Below are 24,009 nucleotides of genomic sequence, written 5' to 3' on the forward strand. Positions count from 1 at the left end.
TTTCCATAGTATAAATTCAGGGTGAAGTAGAGAAACCAGGAGAGGTTCTGTTTCAACAGGATGGGTTCCTGTGCAATGGATTAGTGTTGTAGTACTTGAGACTGGTCTTGGTCTCAAGATCTATCTCAAGACCACTTTTTGAAGGTCTCGGTCTAGTCTCAGAATTGATCACATTTTTACTCAGTCTTATCTCAGTCTTAGACATAGAGGACTCGGGATTTTATTTCAAAACTGGTCAAGACCACAACTGCAGGGACATCACTAAATTGCCTTTGCATAGTCTAATTTATTTGTGAACATTGTTACTGTGATTAGATGTAAAATTTCCTGCTTCAAATGTGACCAATAACATGAATCATTGCTAATTTGAAAAAAAAAAATCCTATTAATGGACGTCACCCCTCCCCGTCCCCTTCACATCCACTGGTCTGGTTTTGGTCTCGCCCTGCCTTGGTCTTGGTCTTGACTTGATCACAATCCCTCAAAGTCTTGGTCTTGTCTTGGTCTAAATATACTTTGGTCTTGGTCATGACGTAGTCTTGGTTTAGGTGGCTTTGACTACAACACTGGATACCAAGTGTTGTAGTCAAAGCCACCTAAACCAAGGATACAGATGAATCTTCAACCTGAGTCAACCTGTAACCAAGGATACAGATGAATCTTTTAAAGAAATGTCTTTATTTTAAATTGTATCCAATCCATTATGTATAGGTGGCATGGTGGTGTTGTGGTTAGCACTGTCACCTCACAGCAAGAAGTTTCTGGGTTCGAACTGCACAGCTGATGGGGACCTTTCTGTGTGGAGTTTGCATGTTCTCCCCATGTCTGCATGGGTTTCATCCAGTTTCCCCCACAGTTCAAAGACATGCAGATTAGATAAAATACCCAGCCACTGGGATAGTACAAGCCAGTGCATGCCTAGTACCAGTCCCAAGCCTGGATAGATTGGGGAGGGTTGTGTCAGGAAGGGCATCTGGTGTAAAACCTATGCCAAATCAAATATGCAGAACAGATCCACTGTGGTGACCCCTAACGGGAGCAGCTGAAAGAAGAAGTAGTATTCAATCCATTATGTAATATGATACAAAATCATGGATTTTTATGTTTTAGATAAAATTTCCTCTTGGACTGAATTTTCAGTTGACTCTATATAGATTAGTCTAATACAAGTGATAAATGTTGGCAAATTAACTTTAAAGTTTCTTGTAAAAAAAAAAAAAATATATATATATATATATATATATATATATATATATATATATATATATATATATATATATATTACATGAAGCCCACATACCCATTAATTGCCAATTAGCTAATGCTGATCTTTGGCTTTTGGCTGAAGCAAAGCACTAATGACCTCTTAAAGACCAAATCAATCACATTATGCTGACAAAGCAACCAGAAGTTACTTTAAAAGGGAAATACAGCAGAATGAGAGTAATTGTCTATAATTGTCCTTGCCTGACCAAGAGGAAGAGGAACGTAGTACTTGGTGTATGGCAACTATGAAGTCTTAATGGTTCTTAAATATAGCCCTTACAACCAAATTGCTTGCTTTGGAAACTGCTATGCAATGTATGCACATACATTGCATATCAGTTTCCAAAGCAAACAATTTTCAAAAGCTTCAAAAGCAGGTTTCACTTTATAGCAAGAAATTGCATGAATGTGTTCTCATGCATATTATACAAAAAAAGAAGAGACCACACATTATGTGTTTCATCTTTTCCCTTCTGCTTTTATGTGTGACTTGACTTGTAGCTACAAATCCTCCATCACAAAGGACCAGGGCCAAGACGTGCTGTGTGATTCATTAAAAGACACAGAGGAATGTTACATAAGACTTGCTGGCTCTTATATACAGTCAAACATTGTCTCTCCTACTCAGATGATATCCAGTGCCAGGCATAAAGAGTGGCACTTGATTTTCAAAGTGCCCTGCCAATATACATTCATGAATAAAATCTTCATATATGCTTTACAATTATTTTATGCTATTTATGCTATGCAAACCACACCTCACCCCCCCCCCCACACACACACCCACACAACTGAAATTTGTCAACTATATGTTGATATGCTGTGTGTATTTCTCAACTGCAGGTGTACACGCGTTACGGGAAATGCTACACCTTCAACGGGAACAAGACCTCACCAAAGCGGACACGGCAGGGGGGCATGGGAAATGGCCTGGAGCTGATGCTGGATATACAACAAGATGAATACCTCCCTATCTGGAGAGAGACCAGTGAGTCAGTGCAAAAGTAGTGTTAGAAACACAGTCATTAACTTCATTCACCAAATGCAAGATGTTCATGGAACATCTTTTGTTGTAGGTGTCAACTATCAATTGTAAAATGCTTGGACAGCATACCATCACTAACAAGAGTGCTCTGAGAATACAATATCCCCCACTGGCAACTCTGCCGTAACTCTGGTAAAATGTGACTGAATTGAACGAAATTGCAATATGCGTATTACCGATATATACCAAAGAATCCTGTCGAGTTTCGTGAAATTCCTCCAAAAATTGTGAGAGGAGTTGATTTCAGAAGGTGAGTACCCTTCCCAGGATGGACGGATGGACGGACGGACAGACATTGCCATGACATAATCCCCCTTCAGGCCTTTCGGCCAGCGGAGGATAATAAAAATTGTGAGGGAAGTTGATTTCAGAAAGCAAGCATACCTTGATGAAATTGCCAAAGTACAAGTTTGTTAATAATCAAGGGCATAACTCTGGTAAAATGTGACTGAATTGAACGAAATTGCAATATGCGTATTACCAATATATACCAAAGAATCCTGTCGAGTTTCGTGAAATTCCTTCAAAAATTGTGAGAGGAGTTGATTTCAGAAGGTGAGTACCCTTCCCAGGACGGACGGACAGACATCGCCATGACATAATCCCCCTTCAGGCCTTTCGGCCAGCGGAGGATAATAAAAATTGTGAGGGAAGTTGATTTCAGAAAGCAAGCACACCTTGATGAAATTGCCAAAGTACAAGTTTGTTAATAATCAAGGGCATAACTCTGGTAAAATTTGTCCAAATTAAACGAAATTTCAATTTGTGTATAACTGTCATATACCAAAGCCTTTTGCCAAGTTTGGTGAAATTCCTCCACAAAAGGAGTTCATTTCAGAAGAACGTGCACCCTCATGAAATTGTCAAAGTAAAATTGTGAGAGGAATTGATTTCGGAAGAACATACACCCTCATGAAATTGTCAAAGTACAAGTTATTTAACCAAGGGTCAAAACCATGGACGTCACTAGGATTGAGAGATGGGGGGGCTTAGCCCCAGGAGTGTGTTCAGTAATGCGTACGCGCACCGAAATTTTTTTTAGCCAAATAGGCTACCTCGTTCAATTAGTGGCCTAGATCAAACCGTAGCTAAACCGTCTCAAAACGGTGCATTGGTTGAACTCGGCCCTGTTTTCTCTGTTGACATTTACTGACCTCGATCACGCAGACCTCTTCAGCATCAGCTCCCTTGTCACTCTCCTGTTCCTCACTCACTCTCTTAAAAAATCGTTGTATATCCATCTAGCCAATGAATTGAAAGGACACATTAAATCTTCTCTCGCCATAACTATTGCTACTAATGGCATTTAGTTTTCACTCACAATAGTTGAAGAATATACCAATACACAGATGGGACAGAATATAGAAAGCTGTCAAGTTTAACTGTTCACGCTAATATTGGCTAACATTTTCCATAAAGTTCAATTTAGCTGCCATAATGTTAAAAGGGACAAGTAGCCTACAACATCACATTTTCTTCCCCTTAGATAAACGTAGGTAACGTTAAGCAATTAACAATGACTGACATCAACTTACAATCTCTTGTTCACTGTATCATTCACTGCGAATTAAGTCCTCTTCTTCTCTTAACAACTCTGCTGGCCTCAGGAACATAACGTTACAGCAAGTAGGCCTAATAACATACAGCTTCCGCCTGAACCACGCATGCCTGCCTGCCTGGCTATGCTGGGAAACATAACGATAATTTTATTCGTGTCGTAGCTAGAACTTGTAGACATATTATTGTTTGACTCGTTTTCTTGCTGGTTTGTTTTGTGTTATGTGCAAGTCTGCACTATTTTCTGTGTATGTGTGTGTGTGTATATATATATATTTTGTTTGTTTGTTTGTTTGTTTGTTTGTTTGTTTTTAAACACTGAAAATTATAGGGGGGCTTGGGAACATTTTAGGGAGGCTTAAGCCCCCCTAAAATTGACCTAACGACATCCATGGTCAAAACTCTGGTAAAATTTTCACTAATGAAATTAAATTGCAATATGCATATTACCATCATATAACAAGGCCTTTTAGCAAGCTTCAAGAAATTCATCCAGAAATTATGAGAGGAGTTGATGTCAGAAGGCGAGCACACCTTCATGAAATTGTGAAAGTACAAGGTTGATAATCAAGGGTCACAACTCTGGTAAAATGCGACCAAATTGAACAAAAAACAATATGCGTACTATTGACATATAACAATGCTTTTTGCCAAGTTTGGTGAAATTCCTCCACAAATTGTGAGAGGAGTTGATTTCAGAAGGAAAACACACTCATGAAATTGTCAAACTATCATTTTGTTAATCAAGGGCTCTAACTCTGGTAAAATGTGACCCAATTTAACGAAATTACAATATGTGTATTACCGACATATAACAAAGAATCCTGCCAATTTTCGTGAAATCCCTCCAAAAATTGCGAGAGGAGTTGATTTCAGAAGGTGAGCACCCTTCCCGGGACGGACGGACAGATGGAAATTGCTACGACATAAGCCCCCTTCAGGCCTTTCGGCCAGCAGGGGATAAAAAGTGAAACCAGCACAGGTCTAGTGCACCTGCTGGCTGGCTGCAGTACAGTTTTTAGCACCATCCATCCCCATGTGTTTCAGTGACAAACTAGAAGGGCACTCGGTAGAGTGCATACGTTCGTCAAGCCACATATTTGGATTTGCCTCAAATTCTAATCAATTGTTCCCCACCTTTTATCAAAATTTCATCAAAATCCATTCACTACTTTTTGAGGTACGTTGGGAAAAGCAAAAAAAAAAAAAATTGATCCCCATCAAAATGTAATCAATTGTTCCTTGGCCCATGGTCCACCTTTCCCCCAAATGTCATTAAAATCCGTTCACTACTTTTTGAGTTACATTGAGGATAGACAAACAAACAGAGGCAAAAACAAAACCTTCTCCAAGAAAGTTGCCGGGGGTAAAAAGCCTATTTGCCATGTCACTTTTCTCATCTGGACTGGGGTGGGTTTCCCGAAAATGGCTTAAGGCCAAGAGAGTCTTAAATTACCTCTTAAGATCCATTGTCAAGCTAACGTGGTTTTTCTGAACAACATCGTAGGCCAAGTAGTCCTTTAGTTTGCTCAGAAAATTATGAGAGGCCCGGACCACTCGTTCAAAACAAAAAAGCGACTCGCTCACAGATGAATACACAGAATGCGCATGCGCCTCTGAGGGACTCTCACAGTCAACAGGGGAAGCTGGTGTTGAATCTGCTGCTGGTGTTAAATTATTTTTCTTGTACATTGCAAGTACATTGAGTTAATTATTAAATAACTACACGCAAAACATTATGAATATATTTACCTCACCCGGGACAGAGTCCACCAGGGAGCAAGGTATTGTTTTCGGAGGGGTTTCTTTGTTTTTTTAGAAATGATATTATGGGAAAACGGCTGGATCAATCTTCATGAAACTTTAAGGATAGATGGGCACTGATCTCAAAGAGGACCTCCAACATTTTGAGGGTTATCCGGTCAAGGTCACCAAAAAAGATCAAAATCTTTTTGTTGTGGCTACTGCCTCATATACAGGCACTAGCCACTGTGCCATCGTACTATAAGAATGTAAGAGTGTAACAATCGCGCACTGTGCATGTGCATACACATGTTCCAATTAAAATGGCCAATGAGTGTATACAAATCGGTTCACCATTCGAAATAAATGGATGAGACTAAAGAAATCGCTTTCAGACATGCTTATGCTTATCACAGAAGGAAAGTGCATTCCACTGAGCTCTAGCACCGGGCCATTTCCGGGAAATAAGAGTTTGTACAGCGTGTGTATGTCAGCCTCGGTTCAGAGGTTTCAGTTTCGAAAACTGTAAGACGTAAGAGTAGAATAATATAAAGTACAGACACTTGGTATATTTTACTTCTGTGATTTTTAAATTGTTCATTTTTGGATTACGCTTCATTTTTTGGCTACTGCCTCATACAGTAAATATATATGCTATATTTACTGTATGGACATGGTATCAGAAAACAATTTTATTTATAAGCAGCAGCCACATGTACCTGTAGGGTACCTATTTTTTTCACAATCTCATCCTTCATATTCATCATAAGTGCTACTGGGCGAGGTTTGTTTTGCCTGGCAACACTTGTTCAATATGTTATGGAATTAGGTATGGATATCGGAATGTCACATTGATATAGGCACATTTTAATCAAATTTAACTTCATTAGGCAAGTGATTATTGAATTTAGTGTCATAAATGAGACACATTTCTGCTCCTCTAACATTGTGTGTGTGCGTGTGCGCGAGAGAGAGAGAGAGAGAGAGGTTTTGATCTGTGTGTAATGTGTACCTAAGGAGGTTGAATTTACCTCCTTATATATAAATTGACCCTCATATATATATATATATATATATATATATATATATATATATATATATATATAAAATGTATGTGTGTGTGTGTGTGTGTGTAAGGAGGTCAATTCAGCCTCCTTAGGTACACACTACACACAGATCAAAACCTCTTTCTCGCTCTCTCGCACACTTATAAGGGAGATAATTGCCCACTTGGAATTGTGGATAACAGGTGAAATAATCCTGACTGCATGATGGTGTGTGTGTGTGTGTGTGTGAAATGAGTGAGCACGGGGAACACATTTACTTAATTATTTAGCTTATTATTTGCTCATTCTTTCATGTGAATGTTTTTTCATTTAATTGAAAACACTTCTTGGAATAAAAAAAAAATTGCCCAATGTAAAATAGTTTAATTAATTAATTACCATATTTTTGTATGTAATGCTTCCAGATGATACTCTATATTCTCTTATTTTAAACACTTTATATTTCATTAGATTTTGATTAAAAATGAACGCCATGTGACCTTATCGATTGGATTTAGCAACTACTAATGCCTTCAGCAACGACAGTATGATTGCCTTTAGCAACTACTAATGCCTATATCGGGGGACGCACACTGCAAATACACTCTTTGTCCTGTTGCTCTTTAGACTCCTTCTTACGAGTGAGTTCAGGAAAACCAAATACAGAGACAACGTCCGTTGCTTAAAAGAGTTTCTCAACTCGCTCTTTAGCTCTAAAGGGCAACATTATCGGGAAACCTACCCCAGTTGGTTTTCCCAATGCTGAATTTTTATTTTCCCCAGAAATTAGTTTTTAAAATGTTATCCTACTATATCCTAAGAAGGCATGGAAACACTGAAGATGAAGTGATTGACAGCTTTTGCGATCACTTTGGGAGAAAGGGCGGACCCGCCAAATGGCTACCTGACGTTGACTCTCGTCTTTACTGCCTTGACTCCAGCTCCAAATTTGACAACATGATGGAGTAATTTTGGCTTTGTTTCTACAGAACGGATGACAATATAACCACACTGTCCATGGTTTTGTTTTTTTTCATTTGATGGTGTCAACTTACTGTATATACCAATAAAATACAAAATAAAGGATAAAAACATATAATAAGCAAGGAACTACATGCATAATAACGATCACAAACAGTTCCATTATAAATACTAGGGGTTGTATTCAGATGCACCTTACTACAGTATATTTACAATGTTTGTGTCAATTTATCGATTCATATTTTACTGGAGTATAACTGGAAATTAATACCCTTATTTAAACATGTTAAATGTTACAGTGGGAAAATATACTTTTTACTCTCTACTTTAGACTTTCAACGTAGTTAATATGTGTAAAACATTCAATCAAATCTATAACAATGTTTATGAATAGGGTAGCACGGTGGTGTAGTGGATAGCGCTGTCGCCTCACAACAAGAAGGTTCTGGGTTCGAGCCTCTGTGTGGAGTTTGCATGTTCTCCCTGTGTCTGCGTGGGTTTCCTCCAGGTGCTCCGGTTTCACAGTCCAAAGACATGCAAGTTAGGCTAATTGGTGGCTCTAAATCGACTGTATGCGTGAGTGGTTGTGTATCTCTATGTGTCAGCCCTGCAATGATCTGGCGACTTGTCCAGGTTGTACCCCGCCTCTTGCCCATAGTCAGCTGGGATAGGCTCCAGCTTGCCCACGACCCTGTACAGGATAAGCGGTTATGGATAACGGATAGATGTTTATGAATACCAGAGCCAACTACTCTCACTTACCCTTCATAAATTAAAGCTAATTTGTAACCTTAAAAAAAGGTTTTTTTTTGTACAGTTGTACTAATTCAAACACTTGAAGGCGATTTAGTTGGATGCTGTTGGATTTTCAATGAAAGAAATTATAAGAAAAGATATGAACACTAACCCTGCCTCGAACCCATGTTTAACCTTTGGATTTTTTCACTTCACTTGTGCAAATAATTTGGAATGTTAGATGTTTACCAAAACATTTTTACATTGAAATACTTGAGGACATTTTGAAAGATTTTCACACCTTCATTTTATTAGCACCAAAAACTTATAATAATAAAAATAATAATAGAATGAGATGGATGGAACTGTTTAGGATGAGTTTAAGAACACCTTTCTCTCTGTGCCTGAATACAGCATGTCCACAGGCAGTTAATGTTACTTGAGATGCTTGGTGTCCCCTGCTTCACCAGCAGACCACAGTGTAGAAATGTATGCTAGTCACAAAAGACTGTGAGTGTAGGTATCATGCCGCCATCTTGTGTCAGAACTACAATTCCCAGTCCACTTCCGTGTGACCTACGTCACGCGTGGGCGGGATCATCTACGTCATCATACAAGGAAACATAAAACAATGGGACAATGCTTCCATCTTGGTCTCTCACGTCTGGCTTCCGATGGATCTGGATGTATAAAGAGGCGCTCTCCACCCCAAAAAGACGTCTTCTTTCTTGCAAGATCCATCACTCAGCGCGATTTTGCTTCTTACCCTTGGCAAAGGTAAACTCTAGAGTCGCGCGATCTTTAAACTCAACCTGAGTTACAACCGGTTTACTTGCATTAGAAGTGACGTCACGACTGCAGCCCAGGCAGTCAAAAGTTATTCTGATCAGAGACTTTTCCTCACGAACGCTGAGGTTCGGACCAAGAATCCTCTGCTTTCCACGGGAACCACCCAAGTGCTCCGCTGGACCCGAAAGTTTTCTCCGCCTCCATCACGAGCGGCTCACGTGCTCCCACGGCGAGGCCTGAAACTACACCGGCGAATAGTTCTTCATATCTTGCTAAAGGCAGGATTAAGTAAGATTTTGGCATTTGGGCATAATTAGGATAGTCTTAGGAATTTGCTTTTATTTGAAATAGTGTGAATTTAAACCCAGGTTTATCTGTTACACTGTTAGACACGCAGCGTGTTGATTTATTTTTGTTCTATGTTCTCTCAATTGTTTAATAGATAGGCTGCGCATGCTTCTCTCTCTCTCTCTCTCTCTCTCTCTCTCTCTCTCTCTCTCTTATTCTGACTAACACTAATTTCTTTATCATACATTTTGACCTTATCAAGGTTTCAGTGAGTTTGGTAATGTTATGAGTGTGGAATCTTTTTGTTACTGAGAACACGTGCTCACCAGGCCTGACCAGGCCTGATACACTTTAGATAGCTTCCCTTTGTCTTTAGCCACACGTGCTCAGTAGGCCTCACCAGGCCTAACAAACACACTTTAGCTAGGCCATAGGGCCTTTCACAAACACACTAGCAACACAAGGCTAATCTAGGCCTCCACCACGTGTAGTTAGCTACACGAGGCTCAACACAGAGCTAATCCTTTGTTCTGTTTAGATAACATTCTTTTGTTTAGCTACCAACAAGCTAGGTCTCCACCACGTGTAGTTAGCAACACGAGGCTAAACACATGGTCAAGTCCTTCACACTCACTCTCTCTCACACACACACACACACACACACACCTCACGGCTTGTATATATTGATTTATCTTTTTATCTTTGTATAATAAATTCATTTATTAAACAAACTGTTTATTTGTGTGAACAACAATATCTGAAGTCCCCAATTTTCTCAAAGAATTCAAAAAGGGTGCGTATGTTATGTAATATGGTAAGTGATCGTAATAATTTGAAATGTACCATAATTTAGCTGTTTGGTAACTTATTATTAAGCACCAGGATTAATGGTATGATTCACTAAATGATTCATTGAACGATTCACCAAATGATTCACTAAACGATTCATTGAATGATTCACTGAATGAGACTGATTCTATGGTATGATTCAATTCAAACGAGTCAAATTAAACGATTCAATGGGATTGATTCATTTTAATTATTAACCTTCAAAATTTAATGAGACTGATTTAACGAGATTGATCACTTAATTTCAATAATTAACTGATTGCACCCACAGTTAAATTGGTGCCCCGTGTGAGGAGATTGGTTTGTTGACTTCTGGAATATTGTTCAACAACAAATAAACTCAGTTTAATTCAGCAACTGCTAAGGTATATCCCCAGGTGTGTTAAAACGGTTAACAGTAGTGTGATAACCATATCACCAATACTCATAACCTATTCAACTTACGATAAGAGAGCCTTTCCAAATAAACCTTATTAATTAATTACATAGTTAATTAATAATGATTAAATTAATAATTAACTTGATTAATTATCTAGTATCCAGCCTAAGTAAAATAGCATCCCCTCCTGTCTCAAAAATGGAAGACAATGCTCAAGACGTGTCTCTCCTTGAGGTCATCGCAGACCTCATTCACTGCTCTGCCTCTGAAAAGGCAAACATTAAGTACACGAGTGAGAGTGAATGCCAAAACAACTTAGATAACTCAAACAAACATATGAGAGATCCAAAAAGAACAACTATTAGTGTCCAAGCGGCACTAGGTAAGCTATTCCTATCATACTTCCAAAATGCTGATTCAGAAATCAGATGCCTTCGTGGAGAGGTTGAAAGGCTGACCACCAGCAACGCCAAGCTGACAGCCGATAATAATGATTTACATAGGGAGTGTGAGCTCTTGAAGACCTCCCTTGATGATTGCACCAAACGGCTAGAGAAAGCCGAAATGGTTGCTAGGAGGGCTGCCCAGGAGCAGACCCCCCAAGAGCAGCGCAAGGGGCGTGAAAGACCCCCAACAATGCGCCAAAGCTCAGAGCGGGAAGAGGCGTCCGAACCGGACACCGTAAATGATCTGGTCGAGGACCAGACACCCCGCCAAACTCCATCAACTCGCTACACGACTCCGTCGTCGTCTAGCCAGGATGGAGCCGCCCTGCGCTCATCCCGAGCCCAGGCCCGTAGCACACCTAGGTCAGTGCGCTTCAGTCTCCCTGATCCATCTTCAAATGAATCAGACCACGAATCTAGTGCGAAACGGGAACAACACCAGAGTAGCTTAGATGGTGAGTGCTCAGAAGAGCCAAGAAGGTCGCACAAGGACGTGCACCAAACCCTTCGCCTACGGCAAATTGACCTACTTGCCAAAGATGTCGAACAATTCGATCCCGACAATCAAAGAACTAATGTAAATAACTATTTACGAGAAATTGATCGATGCCTGATGGACCTGCCGAACGCCACAACACGTGAAAAACTTAGACTAATCTGGAAGACCTCCAGTAGTAGCGTTCGTGCCTTTTTAGAGACACTACCCCCAAACATTCGCGATAGTTATTCGAAACTTCGCAATTACATGAGGGAAGAATATGCGCCATACACGGACGAAACCTCCGCGATATTGTGTGCATTACAAGTCAAACAAAAACGGTCTGAGGCGCCTCGTGAATATTACAGACGGCTATGTACTGCCTATTTCCAAGGTAGTAGCGCACCAGGTTTGGAAGAAGATAGAGGTTTCATATCTCTCTTCTTACATAACCTCCACCCAAGCGTGCGGACCCATGTCACACTGACGTGTCGACAAGGTCACTATTCGATGAGGGAAATTAGGCGACTAGCCCAAATGACCTGGGAGACCATCGTCAAAACCGCAAACGGAAACGATGATGACCCCAGAGTCCTTAGCCTCCAGGGTGAGGACAAGCCCCCGCTAGCCTTAGAAGGAGGTGAAGCACCGAAAGGGGGACCCACCTGGAAAAATTCCGGTCCAGCCCGATCCTTGCCGAGCCATCACAAGGGTGAGTGGAAAAATCGACAAGGTAAGGCCAGGAGGGACCGAGGGCGAGTCTACAGTGACTATGGCAATCGCCCATCACATGAAAAGGGTCATAGGGAACAAAACGGTTGGCAGCAAAACCGTCATCCCCGCTCTGACCAGAAACGGCAGAAGCGTTCCGACCGTAGCTCTAAAAGCAAGGGTAGAGACGACCAACACAGTGACTCAGACCAACCTGGTGAGTTCCACTCAGAGCTGGACTCTTTAAAAGCCCAGTTGGCTGAGATTAAAGAACTGTTACAGGAGACGTCAGACCCCTCAACAGAGAAAGCAAAAGAGCCCAAGAAAAATGGCAAAAAGCTATTTGCTGGCATGACTAGGCCAGGAACCACGGGTATATCTCGTAAAAGGGGGAAGGAGATCCCTCTGAAACAGCAGGCGAGGGTCAGGATGTAGGGCCCCCCTGGTGGCGAAGGCAAACACACAAGACGCACCTCTCATGTGCGCTAAAGTCTTCACCACCATCTTTCAGACACACGGCTCTCACAAGGCGACCCAATCCCAACCAAGCCCTGCGACATAAACTTAGTCAACTTCACACAAAACAAAACCCCACAGTCGTTGGATCCCACAAAATATGCACAAAACCGTTGCGACGAGATTAGTGCGAACACCGATCAACCGAGCGCCATGCGAGATCAAATTTCTGATGAACTTCAGTTCATGTCTTTGCACACTGAGTTTGATGTCGAAACACCCGACATTGCGACTCCCCCTAGTGGCAAAAATCTCCCTCTACCCATCGACTCAGACACAGACACCCATTTCACTGCTGGTGTAATGGCTGCGCTGTGGAACATGTTAGGCGTCGAGGTGAAATTCCATATCGCGTACCACCCTCAATTCTCTGGTCAGGCTGAACGAGCCATTCAAGCCGTTGTGAACATGCTGCGAAAGTATATCACAAACCATGGTAAAATTTGGGACGTGAAACTTCCCTTGGTGCTAAGGGCCATTCGGTCCACCCCTCATTGCGCCACTGAAGTCACACCCTATGGGATGATGACTGGGCGAGAGTCGGTTCTTCCCCCGCATCTCCTATACAAACCAGAGGCCATGAGCGTCGCGATTGCATACACCGCACATCAACATGTCGCCGACCTACGATGCCACCTACAGTCAATCTTTACAGGTGCCCAAAAGAATCTCGATTCGAGAGTAGAAGGACACAAAGCCTACTACGCCCGAATCTCAGAGAAGTTCCAACCACTCTGGTCGAGACCTTTCGATCGTGGGAAAACCGTTCCCCGTCGCGTATCACATTAGGACATCTAGGCCTAATCAAACGCTTTCATATCGATTTCCATGATAATCGAATCAAACCTTTTGAACAGTCCTCGCTCCAAAAGGGGGTGGACGACAGCTAAGGCCCATCATGTCCACCTAGCTTGTACGCATCGCTCAACCATAAGCGTACACTAACATTCCCGGTCAGACTTCACCAACCCAATGAAGTAATAACCCGTCAGTATAACATGGTAGATAAAATACTAAAATCCGCTATTATTACTAGTGTGTATTCATCGCAAATACACCTGGCATATAGTCTTGGCAGTGCTATCCTCACTTTTGTGAATCCACAAAACTTAGAGATGTGCACCTTCACGAAAGACATCCACTCTGCCCAGGCAACCCATACATAACACTACACACCTAGCTAGATAAGATGGTCTGTGTCCCCGACAGCTAGCCGCAGTAGCGCACGCTTTCTAGCCAGACCCCCCACTGCTATCACCTTCCCAGAAGATTAGGTTTGCCAACCCAAACACTAATACTTCTTTCCTTCCTTCATTTCTTCTCTTTTCTTGTTTTTTTTATGCATAAGAAATTGAACACTACGTTTCATGTTCAATGTTTAATTTTTTTGATGTGATTTTGATCTAGTTAGTTAGATAGTGATTATATGCCCAAAATGCCCATAGTGATTATATTATGCCCAAAATGCCTCTGTCTCCAACTGTCTTACTGGAACTCACAAGTTTACAGTCTTCACAGGACACCATGGACTGCACAGGACAAGTCTACCTCAAGGACTATGGACACGGCGATGATACGATACGGTGCTCTCAGTGCTACGACTCCGTCATACCCCTGAGACCAAAAGGGGGACTGTAGGTATCATGCCGCCATCTTGTGTCAGAACTACAATTCCCAGTCCACTTCCGTGTGACCTACGTCACGCGTGGGCGGGATCATCTACGTCATCATACAAGGAAACATAAAACAATGGGACAATGCTTCCATCTTGGTCTCTCACGTCTGGCTTCCGATGGATCTGGATGTATAAAGAGGCGCTCTCCACCCCAAAAAGACGTCTTCTTTCTTGCAAGATCCATCACTCAGCGCGATTTTGCTTCTTACCCTTGGCAAAGGTAAACTCTAGAGTCGCGCGATCTTTAAACTCAACCTGAGTTACAACCGGTTTACTTGCATTAGAAGTGACGTCACGACTGCAGCCCAGGCAGTCAAAAGTTAAGAAGCGATTGAATCCTTTTTAACTCAAAAGCGCTGTGCATCTTATTCTGATCAGAGACTTTTCCTCACGAACGCTGAGGTTCGGACCAAGAATCCTCTGCTTTCCACGGGAACCACCCAAGTGCTCCGCTGGACCCGAAAGTTTTCTCCGCCTCCATCACGAGCGGCTCACGTGCTCCCACGGCGAGGCCTGAAACTACACCGGCGAATAGTTCTTCATATCTTGCTAAAGGCAGGATTAAGTAAGATTTTGGCATTTGGGCATAATTAGGATAGTCTTAGGAATTTGCTTTTATTTGAAATAGTGTGAATTTAAACCCAGGTTTATCTGTTACACTGTTAGACACGCAGCGTGTTGATTTATTTTTGTTCTATGTTCTCTCAATTGTTTAATAGATAGGCTGCGCATGCTTCTCTCTCTCTCTCTCTCTCTCTTATTCTGACTAACACTAATTTCTTTATCATACATTTTGACCTTATCAAGGTTTCAGTGAGTTTGGTAATGTTATGAGTGTGGAATCTTTTTGTTACTGAGAACACGTGCTCACCAGGCCTGACCAGGCCTGATACACTTTAGATAGCTTCCCTTTGTCTTTAGCCACACGTGCTCAGTAGGCCTCACCAGGCCTAACAAACACACTTTAGCTAGGCCATAGGGCCTTTCACAAACACACTAGCAACACAAGGCTAATCTAGGCCTCCACCACGTGTAGTTAGCTACACGAGGCTCAACACAGAGCTAATCCTTTGTTCTGTTTAGATAACATTCTTTTGTTTAGCTACCAACAAGCTAGGTCTCCACCACGTGTAGTTAGCAACACGAGGCTAAACACATGGTCAAGTCCTTCACACTCACTCTCTCTCACACACACACACACACCTCACGGCTTGTATATATTGATTTATCTTTTTATCTTTGTATAATAAATTCATTTATTAAACAAACTGTTTATTTGTGTGAACAACAATATCTGAAGTCCCCAATTTTCTCAAAGAATTCAAAAAGGGTGCGTATGTTATGTAATATGGTAAGTGATCGTAATAATTTGAAATGTACCATAATTTAGCTGTTTGGTAACTTATTATTAAGCACCAGGATTAATGGTATGATTCACTAAATGATTCATTGAACGATTCACCAAATGATTCACTAAACGATTCATTGAATGATTCACTGAATGAGACTGATTCTATGGTATGATTCAATTCAAACGAGTCAAATTAAACGATTCAATGGGATTGATTCATTTTAATTATTAACCTTCAAAATTTAATGAGACTGATTTAACGAGATTGATCACTTAATTTCAATAATTAACTGATTGCACCCACAGTGAGAATATCCCTAGTAGTCTGTAGCACACAGTGAAAAACCTGAACCTCCTTATAAAAAAACAGACCACTTTGGCATCCTGTGTGTTCAGTCCAGTAAATTCCTCACTTTTTTATATGTTTATTTTAAAACTTATTTCATATGGTTTTATATATGTCTTTTTAAAATAATACATATAAAGCACCATTTATATTCAATATAATCTCAATGTGCTTTACATAAAGTTATGAGACTGGATTTAAAACAGGAAATAAAAAGTGACTTTTTTTTTCGCAATGTCTGTTCCACAGTTGGAGTACTCATAAAATCTGTGCAGTCTGAAGAAGCCTATAATGAATTATAGCATGCAAGATTATCAGCAGGGGAAAAAACAGTCAGTCAGTCAGTGCCTTCCTTAATATACAGTGTCTTGCAAAAGTATTCATCCCCTTTGGTGTTTGTCCTGTTTTGTCGCATTACACGATGGAATTAAAATGGATTTTTGGGGAGTTAGCACCATTTGATTTACACAACATGCCTACAACTTTTAAAGTGCAAATTGTTTTTTTTTTTATCGTGACACAAACAATAATTAAGATGAAAAAACTGAAATCTGGAGTGTGCATAGGTATTCACCCCCATAAAGTCAATACTTTGTAGAGCCCCTTTTGCTGCAATTACAGCTGCAAGTCTCTTGGGGTATGTCTCTATTAGCTTAGCACATCTTAGCACATCATTTTTGTCCATTCCTCAAGGCAAAACTGCTCCAACTCCTTCAAGTTAGATGAGTTGCGTTGGTGTACAGCAATCTTCAAGTTACGCCACAGATTCTCAATTGGATTGAGGTCTGGGCTTTGATTAGGCCATTCCAGGACATTTAAATGTTTCCCTTTAAACCACTCCAGTGTAGCTTTAGCAGTATGTTTAGGGTCATTGTCCTGCTGGAATGTGAACCTTCATCCCAGTCTCAAACCTCTGGCCGAATCAAACAGGCTTTCCTCCAGAACTGCTCTGTATTTCGTGCCATCCATCTTTCCTTCAGTCCTGACCAGCTTTCCTGTCCCTGCAGATGAAAAACATCCCCACAGCATGATGCTGCCATCAACATGCTTCACTGTACGAATGGTGTTCTCAGGGTGTTGGGTTTGCGCCACACATGGCATTTCCCATGATGGCCATAATGATCAATTTTAGTCTCATTTGACCAGAGAGTCTTCTTCAATGTGTTTGGGGAGTCTGCCACATGCTGTGGGGCAAACTCCAAACATGTTTTCTTTAGAAGTGGCTTTTTTTCTGGCCAATCTTCCATAAAGCCCTGCTTTGTGGAGTGTATGGTTTAAAGTGGTCCGATGGACAGATATTCCCATCTCCACTATGGATCTTTGCAGCTCCTTCAGTGTTATTTTCGGTGTCTTTGTTGCATCTCTGATTAATGCCCTCCTGCCCGGTCTGTGAGTTTTCATGGGCAGCCTTCTCTTGTCAGGTTTGTAGTGGTGACATATTTTTCCGTTTTGCTATAATGGATTTAATGGTGCTCCCTGAGATAGTCAAAGTTTGGGATATTTTTTTTATAACCCAACCGTGATCTATACTTCTCCACAACTTTGTCTCTGACCTGTTTGGAGTGCTCCTTGGTCCTCATGTTGCTTGCTTAGTAGTGTTGCAGAGTCAGGGTCCTTCCAGAACAGGTTGATTTACCGTAAATCCTCTAATATAGGCCGGGGCCTTTATTTCACTCAAGTGCATCTTGGTCCAGGCCATTATTGGAAGGAGGCCAGAATTAGAGGCAGGCCTCTATTTCTATTTGAGCAAAACAGACTACCAGTGGAATGAATAAAAACGAGATTTTGTGTCTATTTGTCAAGTTGATGCTTGGTTGCCTGGTTACCACCAGACCTACCGGTAATCACAATCAGGGGCGCCTGCAGGGTTGAACTGTAAGGTACGCACTAGCGGTGTAATCCCCCCCCCCAAAAAAAACGCTTGCATGCTGCAGTTTCTATGAAGAGTCGATCTATAGGCTTATACACAAAACAACGATAGAACTTTAACTTGAAATTGAACAATAGCCTTCCATGAACACAGGCTGATATTTGAACAACATATGTGAACTACACACGACAATAAACAATAAACTCTTTATAGCCTCGATTAGAATCTAGTGAACTTGCTCAGCACTACCGCACGCACGACTCTGACACACACTGTAGCGCAACGTGGGGTACATAGACTCGTTGAAAAACTCCTCGGGTATTTTTCTGAGTTTACCGAAAATCAGAGTAGAAGGAGCCACCCACCCTCTGTCTGGTTTGAAGCGGTTCTGTAGGACATTGAGCTTTACAGAGTCCGGTGCACATTTTAAGGCATCTGGTTGAAGTTTACCTATGTCTGATAAATCTGATGTCAGTGATAGCGGGCTGACTCGTGGCTCATTAGTAAAGCTATCTGATGGCTCATTTGTCAGCAAGGTGGAGCAACCATCTACTTCTGATCGTAAGGGACATGGGGGAGATGTAGGTGTTCTTATATGAAATTCACTGGATGTATGGCTAGTTTCAAACTCAGAGGTAGATGAAGGCAATTCCCTCAAAGGAACTGAGCTAGCATCCAGCTGCAGCGTACTGCTGCTCGGTTGTGGAGGAGTGGAAGCTGCCGGTGCCGTGTTACTAGCTGATACTGGAGAGGACTGGCAAGCAGATGACACCCCTGGATCACTGCTTTTGGACTTTTTCGTAAAAGTCTGAAACAAGCTCGTTTGTTTCAGGGTTCGTTTACTCATTTTTGACTCGCTTCTCAATAAATTCTCGCACAAGCTCTGACTACTGACGATTGTCTGTCTCCGTTTCTCAAAACTGGAGAGAATCTCAGTGGTGCAAGAAAAGTATATCTGCATTGACCAATGAGCTTTCTTGGTCACGCACACCCCGCCCACTCCTGAAGCACACAAATGCGCCGGCACACACACGTCTCTCTCTCTCTCTCTTTCTCAAATTATGTTGCATTGCCAAAGCATTCAGGTAACAATTATAATTTAAAAAAAAATCTCTCTCCCCAAGGTACGCCTAGTGCGTACGGCCATACGCCTGGCGGCGCCACTGATCACAATTGTCTTTCAGATCGGAACGATTGTGTAAGGCCACTATGATCTCAGAAACATCGTTGGTTATAGCCCCGGCCTGTATTAGAGTCCGGCCATTATTTACCTCCTCCGACAGCGAGACCGGCCAATATTAGAGTCCCGGCCAGTAATAGAATACAGGCCAGTATTAGAGGATTTACTGTATACAGACATCATGTGACAGATCATGTGACACTTTGATTCAAAGTGAAAAAGTTCAAAGTTGTAGGCATGTTGTGCAAATCAAATGGTGCTAACCCTCCAAAAATCCATTTTAATTCCATCTTGTAATGCAACAATACAAGACAAACACCAAGGGGGATGATAACTTTTGTAAGACACTGTACAAAGAGCCTGAGTTAAAGTGTCGCTGTCTCCACAGATGAGACCACTCTGGAGGCTGGGATCCGTGTTCAGATTCATAGTCAGGATGAGCCTCCCTACATCCACGAGCTGGGCTTTGGAGTTTCACCAGGATTCCAAACCTTTGTGTCCTGCCAGGAACAGAGGGTATGCTCCAGACCAGAACATTTTCAAATATGCTTTTCAAAAACAAGGGAACAAGGACACACAGTTGCAGTTATTTATTTATTTATTTTGCTATATTCTATAATATCCAAGGAATTTTTTTTTCATACTGAGAAAGTTATGACCAGAGTACAGCAGCCATTTCTTACCACCCTGGGGCACATTATGCTTCAAATCCAAATGACTAGCACAGGACCTTTACTGCTGTGAAACAATGTCCTCCTGACTCCAATAATACTGTATATGGGTGGGCAAAGTAAAAAGTGATTTCACCAAACTTTTTAACTTTTTAACTTTTTTCCTTGGATTCTGTAAATTAGGCATTTAGGTAGATATGCATACATTATTCAGAATGAACAGAATCTGTTTTAAACAGATAAAAAACACAGATATGAATAAAAAGTTTATCAATTCATCCTTAGTAACTGCCTGGTCAGGATCATGGTCTTTTACATTAGGCTGCACTTCTGTTTATATTTTGGGAAACAGAATCAACTGAATTCATTAGATAATATTGCAAACAAAAACAAAAACTGGGGTTTGTAGCCTTTCTGAGGACTAGAACTTCCTCCAACCTTTGTGTTTAATGATGCCACCTGTGTCTTGAGATAATACTTGTTGATTTTAGCCCACTCTTTCACTGACAATTCCACAGTCACTGCATGCCCCAGTACACAATCTTCCTGTGTCTTCTTTTTGCCTCATCCGTGATAGAGTAAGCGGGGCAAGGTATTGCAATCAGTGCGGTTTGTTTGTGTGTTTCTGTCTTTTAACAATCTAGCATCTAGACGGTTGCACTGATTGACTTCAAAGTTTCAGGGTAGGTGGGCAATGGTCCGTAGATTACCTGATTAAATTTTGGGGGTAATTGGGTCAAGGTGAAGGTCAACGGAAAGGTTAACTTTTTGGTCAAAATAACATATTTTCCATTATAACTCAAAAACGGTTGTCAAGGTCAAACTCAAGGTCATGGATTTTCAGAGGGCTGTAACTTGAAAATGGTAAATGGTAGACAGATATTTACCATTATCAACTTGTAGGAAGTGCCATATGGGTTTTCATTTGGCACCATGATCTTTGACCTTGAATGAATATGAAATATTGATTCAGGAAACCTTTATCGTTTTGTTATCAAATGGAGACCGACAGATTGTATGTGGAGTGGACCGTTCATGAATTACAGCTTTGGGGATTGTAGAAATGGTTTAAGGTGGGTGGAGCACAGAAGCACAGCAGGCCAGAACTGAGTTCTCACAAACTCTCTTATTTTAGCTTTTCAGCTTTTACTTTACACTCTCACAGTTACACGTGCACACACACAAGCGTTCTGGTTGGGGAGAGAGCTTCCTTCCTCTGCTCTCCCTCTCCTCTTAAAGGGCGCGGTCACTGGGGAAGACACACAAACACAGGTTAATTCCCATCAGGTGCAGTGATTCTGCCACTTACCTTCCCTGACTCCGCCTTCCATTCACAGACCGACGCTTGACCATGCCCCCGCTGCCACATACCCCCACCGCCCGACTCAGGCCAGAGAGCCATCTGGCCTGCAGCCGACTCCCCCCCCCCCCCCTTGACGGGAGAGGAAATCCGCCACGACCATCTGCGCCCCTGGCCTGTGGACCACCTCGAACTTAAACGGCTGGAGTGCCAGATACCAACGGGTAATCCATGTGTTGGCATCCTTCATGCGGTGGAGCCACTGCAGGGCTGCATGGTCCGAACAGAGGGTGAAAGGGCGCCCCAGCAAGTAGTAGCAGAGGGCGAGGACCGCCCACTTGATGGTGAGGCATTCCTTTTCTATGGTGCTGTACCTGCCCTCACGCACCGACAGCTTCCGGCTGATGTACAGCACTGGACAGTCCTCCCCCTCCACCTCTTGGGACAGAACAACCCCCAGCCCTCTGTCCGACGCGTCCGTCTGCAAAACAAAGGGGAGAGAAAAGTCAGGGGAGTGTAACAGTGGCCCCCCATACAGTGCAGCCTTTACCTCAGAGAAAGCCTGCTGGCATTGCTCCGTCCACTGGACCGGCTCTGGTGCCCCCTTTTTAGTGAGATCAGTCAGCGGGCTGGTGACGTCCGAATAATTAGGTATAAACCTACGATAATAGCCAGCCAGCCCCAGGAACTGTCTCACCCCCTTTTTGGTCTTGGGCCTCGGGCAGGCCACAATCGCTGCTGTCTTATTGATTTGGGGACGCACCTGCCCATTGCTCAAGTGGAAGCCCAGATACCGTACTTCCACCCGCCCAATCGCACACTTCTTCAGGTTGGCTGTGAGACCCTCTCGCCTCAGCGACCTAAGGATGGCCCTTAGGTGTTCTAGGTGCCCCGGCCAGTCATTACTATAAATAATGATGTCGTCCAAGTATGCGGCTGCGTAGGTGGCATGGGGGTGGAGGGCCCTATCCATAAGCCGCTGGAACGTAGCGGGCGCCCCAAACAGCCCAAAAGGAAGTGTGACGAACTGGTATAAGCCAAACAGTGTGGAAAAGGCCGTTTTCTCTCAGGATAGCAGAGTCAAGGGGATCTGCCAATATCCCTTTGTCAAATCAAGTGTCTAATAAAAACGAGCCATGCTTAGTCACTCGAGCAACTCATCAATATGAGGCATTGGGTATGCATCAAATTTAGACACTGCGTTGACTTTTTTTCTATAGTCCACACAGAACCAGCCCAGCCCATTGACCTTGGGAACCAAGACCACCGGGCTGCTCCAGTCACTGTGGGACTCCTCAACGATGCCCATTTTAAGCATGGCCTCGAGTTCTTCCTGAACCACCTTTTTCTTGTGCTCGGGCAGTCTGTAAGGGCGGCTGTGCACTACTACCCCTGGGGGCATCTCAATGTGGTGTTCTATGAGGTGGGTGCGGCTGGGCAGGGGCGAGAACACGTCAGAAAATTATGTCTGCAACTGGGTGACCTCCGTGAGCTGGGTCGGGGAGAGGTGGTCTCCACAGGGGACCGGAACAGTGGGCGATGTCAATTTTCCCTTTTGAACCTCCGGCCCCAGCTCCGCCTTCTCTGGAACCACCGACACCAATGCCATGGGGACCTCCTCGTTCCAAAGTTTTAACAGATTGAGGTGGTAAATCTATAATGCCCCACCCCATCCATTCGCCTCACCTCATAGTTGATGTCCCCGACTCGCCGTGTGACCTCAAAGGGTCCTTTGCCACCTGGCGATCAATTTGGAGCTTGATGTGGGCAACAACACGAGTACTTTATCTCCTGGTGTAAATTCCCTAAGGCACGTGCCCCTGTCATACAGACGGACTTGATGTTCTTGGGCCTGCTGCAAATTCTCCTGGGTTAGGTGCGTGAGTGTGTGGAGTTTGGCACACAGGTTGATAACATATTGAATTTCATTTTTGCTTGTTGAAGGTCCCTCCTCCCAATTTTCACGCAGCACATCTAGAATGCCACGTGGCTTACTCCCGTATAATAATTCGAACGGGGAGAACCCCGTCGAGGCTTGTGGGACCTCTTGCACTGCAAATAACAGGGGCTCGAGCCATTTATCCCAGTTGCGTGCGTCCTCGCTTACAAATTTCCAAATTATGTTCTTGAGGGTGCGATTGAACCATTCGACTAAGCCATCCGTTTGTGGGTGATAAACGCTGGTGCAGATAGGCTTAATTCGCAGTAACCCATACAGTTCGTGCAGTGTGCATGACATAAACATAGTGCCTTGATCAGTCAGAATCTCTTTGGGGATTCCGACTCAGGAGATGACGCGGAAGAGTGCTTCTGCAATACTACATGCTGAGATATTGTGAAGAGGCACTGCTTCTGGATATCGCGTTGCATAGTCCACCAGGACTAAAATAAAGCAATATCCTTGTGTTGACCGGTCTAATGGCCTGACGAGATCCATCCCAATTCTTTCGAACGGGGTCTCGATTAATGGCAGGGGGTGCAAAAGCGCTTTTGGAATGGCCGTGGGATTTACTAACTGGCATTTGTGGCACGCTGTACACCACCTACGGACATCGACACAAATCTCTGGCCAATATAACCGGGCCATTATTCAGGCTAGTGTCTTATCCTGCCCCAAGTGTCCGGCCATGGGATTAAAGTGAGCTGCCTGGAATATAAATTCCCGGCGGCTCTTTGGGATCAAAAGCTGTGTTATTGGTTCCTTAGTCTGAGTGTCCTGCGTCACTCGGTATAACCTATCCTTAATAATGGAGAAATAGGGGAAGGATGGGGTGACGTTTGGCTGAA

At 42.7% G+C, this 24,009-nt stretch overlaps 1 protein-coding gene across 1 annotated transcript in view; it reads left to right on the top strand.

The window, feature by feature from the left end:
• Positions 1 to 24,009, top strand: part of asic4b (acid-sensing (proton-gated) ion channel family member 4b) — a 171,027-nt gene that overhangs the window by 86,023 nt on the left and 60,995 nt on the right. The window contains exons 2-3 of the mRNA XM_060918156.1: positions 2,110 to 2,254; positions 19,640 to 19,767. Coding sequence (XP_060774139.1) covers positions 2,110 to 2,254; positions 19,640 to 19,767 — 273 coding nt within the window. The remainder of the gene's footprint in view (positions 1 to 2,109; positions 2,255 to 19,639; positions 19,768 to 24,009) is intronic.

The sequence above is a fragment of the Neoarius graeffei genome, chromosome 4, assembly GCF_027579695.1.
Source record: "Neoarius graeffei isolate fNeoGra1 chromosome 4, fNeoGra1.pri, whole genome shotgun sequence".
Lineage (NCBI taxonomy): Eukaryota > Metazoa > Chordata > Actinopteri > Siluriformes > Ariidae > Neoarius > Neoarius graeffei.